Source organism: Pseudopodoces humilis, chromosome 4, assembly GCF_049639895.1.
Source record: "Pseudopodoces humilis isolate 2021_Gansu_Grassland_sample_001 chromosome 4, ASM4963989v1, whole genome shotgun sequence".
In the NCBI taxonomy this organism is placed as follows: domain Eukaryota; kingdom Metazoa; phylum Chordata; class Aves; order Passeriformes; family Paridae; genus Pseudopodoces; species Pseudopodoces humilis.
In genome coordinates this window covers 63,996,530-64,009,044 of record NC_142203.1, presented here as the reverse complement: position 1 = coordinate 64,009,044, position 12,515 = coordinate 63,996,530, and the positions used below count along the sequence as shown (strand labels likewise).

Sequence of the window (12,515 nt, the reverse complement as noted above, 5' to 3'; positions counted from 1 at the left end):
CAACTGTATGCAGCCTCAAATAACCCAAATTTTAAAGCTCCTCCTTGAAGAGTATTTTCTGCTTCAACACCTATCTCAATTCCACAGTAATTCCAGGAAAAAAATCACTACATCTGCATTGGGAGAACAAAACCCAGAAATTTCAACCTTCACATATCTTGTTCCAAGAGTTCTCCTGACTTCAATTGCATCAACATATTAAAAGATATGTTATAACTTTGAAAAAAAAGCTAGCTTGTTTTTGAAATACTTTGGTCTAAATATTAAAGCATATTATTACAAATAAATGTTAATACACTGTATTTTCTACAGTAAAAAGGAGCAAGTCTGTGAAAGGCCTGCTACCTCAAACATCATTACAATACAGATAAAATCCAAAGTATTACTTAGTGGTATTTCAGCCTCAAAATAATCAATTAGGCTATATTCTATTTTCTTCTCTTCTGTACATAAGGGTCTGATCTAACACCATTAGTCATCACAGTGTATGTGTCAGCTGACTTTGTAATGCAGTAGTAAAATCCCCAAACCTGCTTTTCCTTTGTTGTTCTCTGGTTTATATTTAGGCAATAAGCAAAGACAATAGAATTTTTGGATAAAGCTGAACCATAAATCTTGTGATTTTTTCACTCTGATGATATGTATTTTTTTTCTTTAATGTAGGTATTTAATAATGGTTCACTTTAAAACTATACTTTTCTTTCTGACAAATGCATTACATTGGGTATTTTAGAGGGCCATATTTAAATTCATCATCTAGTCAGCATTGCTTTCTTCAGATGTTCAGAGCAATTTATTCATCAAGAGCTAACTGAGGCAGACTCAGTTCCACCCTACACAGTGCACAAAGTAAAAATACAGTTACTGCACTGATTTAGTGACATTTCATACAGATCTGCATTTACACATGGTATGAGGTAGTGGAAAACCAGTTATATTCACATTAAAATTTCTCCTCTCAGTGAGTGAATCTTGTTATCCAATAAACTGCTGGAAACTCATCCAAAGGGAAAAAAAAGCACCCAAACCATGAATTGAGTTGAACTTAAGAAAAATAATTCACTTGAAGCATAGTTAGTTCCCTTCTCTCCTCCTGGATCTTTCCTGGTTTGCTTGTAAATTGGTGTGAATTTTTAAAACACATTACTTTGTCTTACATAGTAACTTGTAAGCACTGTTTTAATCTAGCAGGCAGAAAAACAGGCATATTATCCTATCCCCACTTTCAAATATCATTTCCTATTAGAATACTTCTCTGTGTCTCTATTGGTTTTACAAATCCCCTATTTCTGGCCTGTATTCCACACTTAAGACAGAGCTGAAGTAACACCTGATGGAAACTGAGATGCAAAAGGGATTGCATTTTGCTTCTTGTCTTCTGCGTTGCAAGAACAGCATGCTCCTGTAGACAATAGCAATTTCAAAATGAAAAGGTATTATCTCTCACTTGGCTTAGAGAAGCTGCTCTCAAGGAATTTAATTTGTTTATCAGCATTTCTGAATACCTTTTGAAATATGAAACCAATTAATAAAATCTAAAAATGACAACAAAACACCATCATCTTCCTCTGTAGGAAAATTCAAGGTAATTCACAGCCCAGGATCGATAGCTTGTAGATTAAGAAACCTTATCTCTCTTAGCACATATGGGAGAGCCATGCTGAATAAACGTAAAATCCAGTTCTGAAAACTACACAGGCCAGAAGAGTAAAGGAATATGTGTAGGGAGGAATATTCCTTTATTCTCACCTTGTCCTTGAGCCTTTTCCATGACACAGATCAGAGATGACACCAGAGTCAACGCACTAAACTAACTGCACCTTTGATCTCCCTTCAGCACAGCACTTCTTCCCCTGGCCCTAGACCTTCACCTTCACCCAGTTTAACCCTGTTTCAATTTAATCCTCATTCTGTTTATTTATCCAGATACAAACAGGGCTCTCCTGCAAAACTGAAGTCACTTTCTGATAGCAGAGGTTACTCTTGGTTTTGTGAAGGATGCAGCCTCAAAGGAAACAGTAAGAATTCTGTGGTGTACAAAGCATACCAATAAGCAGCTAGGAACTGAAATCCCAACATGGACCAGATCATCCAACCTTACAGTGACTTGTTCTCACTCCTGCAGGGCAGGAGGACGTGACAGCCAAATATATAATGGCACAAAAGCCAAACATTTCTTTGTGGTACCACCACCACCACACCATTCTAAGCTCTCAAAGTCAGTGTTGGTTTTTTTTGATTCACACCCTGTTTTCAGCAAGGAGAGTCTGAAGCATTGCTAGCCAGTTCATTAAAACTAGTCTTAGAAATTCTAGTTTTCTCCATATTACACACTGTGATTTCTAAAGGAAACCCACCTCATGCACACCAGAAGCAACAGCACTCATTTGTACATGTGCTGTTCACGTCCTTCACAGTATCCCTTGGCTTGTTTCCCCTATAATACAGCTACATCCAAAAATTACTGAAGCTGGCTTGTTTTCTCCTTATGTATTGTCAACTTATAAAATGTTTCTCAAAACACTCACTCAGCACATGCACTAAATAACACTTGGCTAAGGGCATGAGTCCAGCTCCCTCTCACAGCAAGAGCCTGCACTCCTAGATAAGCCTTGAAGCATGTCTAGACATGTGCTCCCCGTTCCCACCCTGGACAGCACCTGTTTTGAGGTGATCTCTCCTATTTGAAAGAAGAATGGCTGTCAATTTTGCAGAAGCAGAGGAAGGCAGAACCCCAACCGAGCAATGTGCTGCAGATCACAGTTCATCAAAATTGAGTATTTCCATACCACTGGCAAAGTTTCACTTCAACCATGGAAATGGTGAGAGAACTATACAAGGTGGGGAAAAGTTAAGCCACTAAAAACAGAACAAACTGAACAAACTAACACACAAACATGGCCCAAAACAGATAATTCCAGGTTTGGATTCGTGTCATCTGAGTGTCCTGAATTTAAACATACAGGTTTTCTATACCAAAAAAATACTGAAAAAGTGGGTTTTTTTAGTGCAGTGAGGATGCAGATTAATACAAAGATAGCATATACTACTCAGTGTCCAAACTAGATCTTTGTCTCTTCCAATCAATATCCTCCTCCCCCTTTTTGTGGCTTAGGTTAAGCGGGGAATTTCTGTTCAAAACCAGCTTCATCCAGCCTGTTTACTCCAGTGAACAAATTACTCCTCCCATGGTGCCATGCAGAGTGCCAACACAATCTTCACTGCTTTCCAGCAATGGAAAAAGCAACTGGCAGGTGCCTACTGCAGCAGCTTCAAAGTGATCTCCTGATCTGCCCACAGATGAGCCCCTTTGGAGATGCAGGCACTTCGAATCTGAGGGAACCCATCCAAGGGTCTCACATTTTTGCATCACATGATGGGAACACACATCCTCACACATGAAATACAAGAGACACCACTACCTCAGCTTGCATGGCTTCTGATACAGTATTTGTGAACACAATTTAGAACATTCTTGCAAAATATGAGGGTTTCAACAGAAGTAAAGAAGACTAAGCAGCAAATCTCCTGGGATTCCTGTGCTAGCACCTAGAATGAGTACCTGCTCAAACTTGCCCACTGACAAAGCAACTTCCGGGTAGCATGCACGATGGATGGAAAGCAGCACTCCACCAAAAACATTTGTGAGCTTTGCAGTGTAAAACAAACACCCTTCCTTGCAAAGCACAGGGGGTCAGTGAAATGTTCTATAACCCACTGAGCAGACTACCTAACCCAGCTCTCCTCCTAAGAGCAAGGCCAGCCTTAGTATCAGTGGTCTCTTTGAGATTACTAGACCCACCCTACAAATCAGAAAACATGGCAGAAATTTCTATCAGGAGTTTTGGGATTTCTAACAGCTGTCTTAAGACCATTCAGCACTTCACAGTTAATGAAAATGTGTCAATAGATGTTAATTAATTATGTTAATGAAAATGTGTTTCCATTTCTCTTCTACCTTGTAATGGCAGGCATCCGAGTGAAACATCAGAAGACAATTCCAGTCACATGCTGGTTCAGGAGAGGTACAAACATGCCATTTGGTTTTCATGCTAATACCCAGACTAGCCTGAAACATGTATTTTTGAAGCATGTATTTTGAAGGTCCAAGTTCTAACAAAAGGATTTAGCAAAACTAACAAACTAATAACCTTTGAAGATCTAAAGCATCAATTTGATTGCACAGCACTACATGTAACTCATCTTTTCTACATTTTTCTTGCTCTCACTTAAATCCCAGTTTAGCAACCTTTCATAATTATAAAACCAAGCTGCATGGCTGCCAATGTATAAATAAAAGCCAAATGTTTAATAGGATTAAAAAAAATTATATTCAAACACAAAACCATTATGGATGACAGCATGACAACAAGGTAAATCATGAAGTACACTACTCATCTCACTGGAGTTTGTTTTGTTAAAAAAAATAGCTACAGAATTTATTAAAGGCTACATTAGTTCAGTGCCCTTTATCCTGGCTTTTATAAATTACGAGCAAAATTCATAATGCAGTAGACTTCATGGATGGGTGTTTGCCTTGATGGCAGCAGCACATGTCATGTATCTCCAATCATCTGAAACATCCTAAGTGACATACACAGAAGGCAGCAAAGCCTGGAACCACAACAAGGGAAATCCATTTCTTCTTTCCATCCTCTATCTTCTTTCAGTATTTTGAAAACTTTTATTTTCACAGCTGAAACAGTAAGTATTTAAACATGAGGTATGCAAGCAAATCAGTTCAGAGATTGGATGAACCAAAGATTATCTTTATTTAATATGAACAGAGACATCATTTTAAAAGATGGCAAAGCATCTGAAAACTGTTTTAGTAATTTGTTTTAAATTAGATTATGGTGAAAGCTGATATGGTATTAAAATAGACAGAAAACTAGAAACCTGGACTTTCTAAAATGAAAGAATGTATTTCAGCCTTTATGTATAGTTATTAGCTGACACTATATAGCTGCTCAAAATAATGGAAAAAGATTAAACAAAGGTTTGCTACAGTAGGTCAAATGAAAAACCATTCCACTTTGCAAAAATTTAGATTAAAATCCAAACCTTCAGATTTTGAACCACATTTCTTCCCAATTATATTGTCCATAGTGTCCCAAGGGCTATACGGTAGGGATTGCACAAGGAGATCTGTTCACAAATTAACACCTATAATTTGAACCTACTTTGAACAAAGGACAAGATGGCAAAGAAAGTTATTCTCCCTGGAACTGGCTTCTCTTTGAAGAGTAGAATGGTTAAACACAAATCTGTCTACTAAATCTGAAGAGTATTTATAAATAACATACACTTAATTTCTAAAAAAGTAGTGAGCATTTTAATTATTATTTCTATATAACAGTAGAAGAGATTGCCCAGCACTCTTAGGGAGTTTAAAGTTACAGTCTGCATAACTTTGTATACCTAAGACTTGCACTTTAAACTACTTACACAGTTGAGTGTGTCTCACAGCTGAGCATCTTCAAAGCAAGATCAATTTTGCACAAAAGAGTAGAGTTCAAGCTACAGTATAGTAAGAACCATAGGATAAACATAAACCACACACCAAACACAAAGTTAACGACTGTCAGAAGGTAAGGGCAGTTTGGATACAAAGAACAGTCAAGAAATTTTCAGATAAGAAATAAAAAAACCCCTCCGTTCATTGAGCTGGAAAGACAGAAATAATTCCAGATGGCAACAAAGCTGTTTCCTCTGCCACACCTGCCACGGTGGCAAGATGCGAGGCAGGTTGGAGAACGCAGTTCTGCTGGAACTGAGCTGCAGGAGACACAGTGGACAGAGACTGCTGGGTTAATAAACAGCCCCTGTTGGGAAACCAAGCAAAAGCAGTTTCAAATTACCTCTCGTAGCAGATGGGCAAGTAACCGAAGGGTTTGAACTGTTTGATTTTTACGGCAGTGTGAGTAACCAAACAGCTTTATTGTGTGTGTGGCAGAAACACGTCACAGCAGGAGAAATTAATGGTGAATGCCACAGGAAACTGTATCACATAGAAATATTTTTGAAAGGGCTGGAAATTACACATTAGCATATACAAGGACAGTGAGAAACTGTTTTGTGGATAAAAGTGGTTGATGTAAAAAGACTATCAACAAATTAGAAAAGAGCTATCCTAAAGGAAAGTTCTAAGGATATTTGCTCATTTTCTGATAAGAAAACAAAGCATAAGGCACTTATTTCTGGTAAAAAAACACTGAAAACGGAGTGCAAGGCACAGCAGGAAAATAAAGAATTCTTCTAGGTACATATGTGTGTCAAATGCTAATGGGCAACTTGCATTACAGTTTTATTTATAAGTTTACCTGCATCATCAGTTTACAGTTCTAGGCAAAGACGATTTTGTACAGAATTGGACCCAGGCAAGTGAAGCAGAGGTATTCCGCTGATTATGAGCAGACAAACAAGGGTGAAACAATTCCTGCTTCCCAAAGACAATCACTCTTCACTCTTAAGCCAAATCCAAACCATCGGCTATTCAAAATTAAAGTGTTTCTTAATAACATTTAAACAGTGAAAATGCTGTGTGTCTACATAACCAGCAAGGAAGAACTTCTAGCCTTTTTTAAGATGAAAGAATTTCCCCATGGGGCTGAAAATGAGGAACGTCTACCCAAGAAACAAAATATCACTTGAGCATTTTCAAGCTATTACAAGGGAAGTTAAAAAATTTGAAACAGAGCTGTTATGTCAACGCAGCAGTGCTATCATTCACAAAAGAGGCTAAAATATTCCAGTTGCATTAAGTAGCTTTTCCCAAGTCTCCCCATACCATCTTCAAATATCATAATACATCTTTGACATTTAACACTAACACACATCCTCCTCTTTGTAAAATAACTCCCTATGAGATCTTGCTCTTTCTTTTCAAAGTATGATGATAGTGGGAAATAGAAATTTGAAGTCTCAGAGCCTTTTTATAAAGATGGGTGGTATTAAAAAACTCCACCTGACAACTGCTTCTTATTTGAGGTGAGACAAGGTAGCTCTGCTGTGTCTAGCAATTGCTTTCCAGCTGACGGACAAAGAACTTTAAATATAGTCAAAATACAAAAAAAAAAAAAAAATCCCATCTGAAAAACCACAGAAGCCAATGAGGTCATGGAGAAATATTTTTCAAGAGAATTGTATTGCTTACTTTGCTTCCTTGAGCAACAAGAACACATGCCCAGGTCAGAGGTTTCATCTGCACACGGAAATCAGAAACTCTCCTGTGAAACAAAAGCCTGAAGAATCACAGCTCTGGAAAGTTATGCACTCGAGAGATATTCTAGGTCTTAAATTCATTCAGAAGACTTTACCCACACTATACAGACATGCCCCTAGCATGAATCAAGACTGCTCATATGGCAGATCTTAGGCTAGTATCAGTTTTGTTGGAGAGATGAGTTACTTATGGAAGAAAATACTCTTTTCCATCATAAATTATTCTTATGGACTTCTCAGAGTTGGAATATTAGCATCGGGGAAAAGGCAACAATGATAACACAAATTATTTGTTCAAAGACTCTGATATTAAACTAGACACATATTTAAAGACTGTCAGTAAGAAAGTTTACTATCAGTAAGTGGAACAATTCATAAGGAAATGCTGCCTACTGATGTCTATTTATTGCATTGCATGTAATTGATATGATCAGATTAAGCAAGGTGCATTGACACAGCAGAACATACAGGTTCTCCATACCTCACCTTTCAGCCTCAGCTTTGGAGCACAAAAAAATCAGTCCTATAAACATGCAATGCCTACAAAAACCTATTTCTTATCCTGGTCAAAGAGGCATAGACACTGACAAAGCCACATTTTTCCAACTAATGAAAGATATCCTCCCCCAAAGACCAAAATCCACAGTCTTCCACCTTCCTCTTTGCCAAAAGAGTTGAGAGTTTAGCCAGGCAGATCCTGTAACACAAGAGGCAGTTTGCAAGTACTAGAAGACGTACATCTTGCCCCAAAGTCCAAATAATATACCCTTTCATTATTCTAATAGTTACAGCAATAGAAGATTAAGTATGCGTGGCATTTTCTGGAAACAAACAGATTATTTTATTTCCAAAGAGTGTATACTGTTGCTTGCTACCATTATCACTTGAGGAAAATCTGCCACTTGCAGCATAAGACAACACAGACATATTCAGCTCAAGAAAGAAGAAAAACTCATAGAAAATGCATCATCTTCATACCTGGAAGAAACTCAAATAGAAAAGTTTCTGATGGACAAAGCTGGCTATATAATGCTATATTAGAGATTTCTATCTCATCTAGAGGGTTCCTGCAGTTGGGAAAACAGAAGGACCTAGCTCAAACTGTAAAGAATGAAATGAGTAGAAGAACTTACTGAAATACTATCAAAATCCTGCACAAATTTGTTTTTTACAAAAGTATAAGGGGTTGTAAATTGTCCAAACTTGTACCTGCATAAGCTTAGCAACTGAACAATAGAAGGGTGTGAGCAACGCTTTTAAACATATTATGAACAGAACATTCCTTCAACATATTCTTTAAATACAGTCATGACAGAGTATTATGGGGTTTGTGCTTCTCTTTGCAACCGCTAAAACGATACAAACATGTCTGTTTAGAGACAACAGAGTGTATCACCTCAGTTCCAAGCATTCCTTCTGGACAATGAGAAATGTACTGATGATTTCTAAAACAACATTTCCCCCCTAATACAGTGGAACACCCTTTGTAAAGGAAAATTCATTCTAACATTTTTAAGCTAATAGTTTGTTTTCTTCAACATTAGCATTGGACTGACTGTTGGACTCTGGCTCCAGAACTGAATTTCATCCAGCTGAATTAAGGTCAAAATCAGTATTCCTACTGCGCAAGTGAAGTTTAAATCCTGCTGGAAAAAAAGAATAAAAAAATGTACTGTTAACTTCTTCTGGTAAGGAGAAAAAAACAGGCAATGTAAATAAAATGCTATGAATACTTTAGTACTTAAACACAAACTTCAAAAACAGTGAAAAATTCACAGCTTAAATCTATAAAGATTTGACACATGAAGGTTTGGATTATGCACATTCCTTGCATTAACTACTTGAACACTAGTTATATGCTAATAGCTATTATGCACACATTATTAATGCTCAGCTGTAGATATACGGGAGAAAACTTTCATACAAATATTATGAATGTCCTAAAGGTTATTTCTTCTTAAAGGATGAAACCAATCCCATGTTAGCTCTTGTACTTAATATTGTGCATGTCCACATTGCATGTTTAATATAATAAAAAATCTACCATTAAAAGACAGTATTTAAACTGCACTGACACCTATAGTTTGTGTGCCATGCTCCCTTGCTGACAAATTCACATGAACTACATTGCCACCCTCCCCAAAAGACTCTATTTGCCAAACCTGGCATTTCAAAAGTGAGACAGGCATACAAGAGGTCTGTGTCAATTTACACTAACAGAAGGACAAATTTCAAGGGTCTTAACACTATGCCACTCAAATCATGTAAGCTTTTCTGCTAATTTCACAAAGAGCAGTCTGTGTGCATTGCTGTCATACGAACAAAATCGTTCTGCCAATGTAAGGGATCAGTCTGCATTTAGAGCCTTGCCCACTGCTAAATGCTATATTGGGATTAACTGGCACAGCCCACCGTAAGTTTGGTTGCTTTGTTTGTTTTTAATTTAAACATGTTAACAAGGTGTGAAAGCTTGTATTATTACTGCCAAAGCTCTGAGAAATGTCCACTGCAGAAAAACTGTGGACAGTTTTTAGAAAGAAGCCGTGAGAAAGTAACAGAGAGATCTTGGTGAAATAAATGTACCAGGAACAGCCTCATGATGCTTCCTTTGGTAGAGGAAGCCACTTAATGGTGATGAATAACAAAGACAATTTTTTGCATCTGAAAGCAAGTTAAGTTTCATCGTATCTCCTCAAGCCAGAAAAAAAGTCTCTGAAACAATACATGTTACATGAAAAACCGCCATGAATCCAAAAGAGAGTAATTTCTCATCATGCCAATAATCCATAAGAGCGTTCCACAGTTTGTGAGTTAATGAAAAGTTATTACACTGAAAGATTTTTGCAGCTCCACCTGAACTTGATGTAACAATTGCTGATCCTGGGTTTCTATGCCTTGGAGGGACACAATCTTATACAGGATATATTCAACCAACAGCAACACTCAGTGTACCAAATGCTAGATATAGCTTGGGTAAACCGTCAGAAACTAAGAGACACTTAATTTTAGAAGGACACACTTGTGTCTAAATGAAACTATAGAAAACACATTCTCGCAAATATCAGCTGCTATTACATTGTCCTAAAGTGTCTTTAGCATTATAAAAACTGATGTAACATGAGTAGCTACTACACGAAACTTGCAAGAAGTGAACATTTTCCCTAAGAAGCTTAAAAGACATTAGAGCTTCAGCATCTCTGAAACCTCATTCCATTCAGACACCCTAGAAAGGAAAGATCCTGGAAAAGAGGTCTTGCAAAACCTTGAGGTGCTCCCTCAAACCAGAGATCATCTGAATCAATTACTGGTTTGCATTATAACACGTATTTTGCCTAAGTCTACAACCACAGCTAATATCTTACAAAAGAAAACATACTGAAAAGACAGGAAAGAGTTCGTAGTCTGAACACCATCACCTGCCATCTCATCTTATTTAAAATTTTGTTGAGATCGAGCGTTTTCTGACAGCGACATGACATGAAGCCGCACACTGCCGCAGCCTGCCTCCCCTCCCGCAGCCGCAGCCCTGCGTCCGTCCCTGCTCCGACCCATCTCGCCGCACAAGTTTACGGGGAAAGGGGCAGTATGTGGCATTTAGGTCCAAGGCGAGGTTGACTGCTTGGGCTGTTATGCCAGTCCGGCGGTACAGGAACACGCTCCCATCCCTCCCCGACACCAGGCAGAGCACTCCGCATCCGCCGCCCCACAGCCGCTCACAGCGCGGGGCCGCCGGAGCCGCGTCCCGCCGGTGCCTCTGCCCGCACCTGCCCCGCTCACTCCCACCCACTTCCCACCGGCAGTGCAAGGCAGCACGGTAAGGGACGGGCACGGAGCCCCGCGGCACCGCGGTAAGGGACGGGCACGGAGCCCCGCGGCAGCGCGGTAAGGGACGGGCACGGAGCCCCGCGGCAGCGCGGTAAGGGATCTACCGCGGAGCCTCCCCAGCGGCGTGGAGCACTGAACCGCGCCGAGCGCTTCGCCTTCCCGGCGTAGGGCGGCCGCGGAGCGGGGAGCCGGGAGCACCCACCGGGGATGGCCAGGTTGGTGAGCGGGGTGCTGTGGAGGCTGCCGGGCAGCGCTGCCATCCAGTCGGCGAAGAGCAGCTCGTTCTTTCCCTGTGACGAAGCCATGCTGCCGCCGCAGCTGTACCGCCGCCGCCGCTCGCTCCAACTCGCCCAGTCCCGGCCACGGCTACCGCCACCGCCGCTGCCGCTGCCACAGCCCCGCCGAGCCCCGGCCCCGCCCGCCTGGCACCGCCCCCCCCCCCCCCCCCAGGCCCCCCCCGCTTCCCCCCGGGGCGGCGGGAGAGCCCCCGGGGGCGGCACCGAGCACGGCGTGGCCGGACGGCACCGCCGGGCTCGCCACTCGGCGGGCGGTCCCGCCCCAAGTACCGCGGGGGCTGGCGAGGGAGCGGCGCCACGGCCCGGCCCTGGCGGGTCCGCACAGCCCCGGCTCCGGGCACCCCCAGCCCCAGCGCCGCGGCCCGGGCCGGGGACCGGCAGCTGAGCCCTCAGGGAGCGCGGGGCTGACGCCGGGCGGGCGCCCGTGCCTGCGATGGCGCTCGGGGCCCCGGCTGGCGGCTGGTGGTCATGGGCCTCAGCAGAACCTCCACGGCCTTGGCGGTGGTTCGGCTCAGTGCCCCGCGCCGGGACCCGACATCCCTGCCAGCCGGCTCCCGGGCGGCTTCATCTGCCCCTGATAGGAACGTCTCTTTTTACAATGGGTTGTTCACATGAAAAAAAAAAACCAGAAACAAAAACAACAAAAAAAACCCACCAAAAAAAACCAGTGCACCTTAGTTGAACATGCCGTGGAGATTTAATTTTTTGGCAATAATTTTTTATTCTTCTCTGAGGATGATCCAAAGTTGTATCTAACATTGTCATCTCCAGCCTTTGCAGAAGCATTAGCATTGTCAGTAGGGAAGCATTTTCGTGGCTATCTCCAGATGGATGAATGAATGAAGCTGATAAAGCTCTGTGAGCCATTTTGAAGTGTTAGAGCAAACCTGGTCTTTTCACCTTCAGCATTACCCATTTTTGTGAAAGTTGTTTATACATGTGTAGAAGTTCATATGGTGGGGCTGTCAAAAACAGTGCCTGGAGAGAGTCATGATTGAGACAGGTTCACTTTATCAGTTCACCTTGAATTCTTATGACATCAGCTGTGATCCTGTAACTCGTTCTTACTCAAACTCTTCTATAGCTGGGTTTGACAAGAAAACTTCAGGGAACAACTAATAATAGCCCTCCCTTCTCGTTCTGAGTAAAGTTTTCAAGAATATGAGAAAT

The 12,515-nt window shown here is 41.2% G+C and overlaps 1 protein-coding gene across 1 annotated transcript in view; it reads right to left on the bottom strand.

The window, feature by feature from the left end:
- Window positions 1-11,402, bottom strand: part of PLCXD3 (phosphatidylinositol specific phospholipase C X domain containing 3) — a 74,782-nt gene extending 63,380 nt beyond the window's left edge. Inside the window, exon 1 of the mRNA XM_005527957.2 lies at window positions 11,252-11,402. Within this exon, the coding sequence (XP_005528014.1) occupies window positions 11,252-11,354 (103 nt within the window). The 5' untranslated portion in view covers window positions 11,355-11,402. The remainder of the gene's footprint in view (window positions 1-11,251) is intronic.
- Between the last annotated feature and the right edge of the window lie 1,113 nt (window positions 11,403-12,515).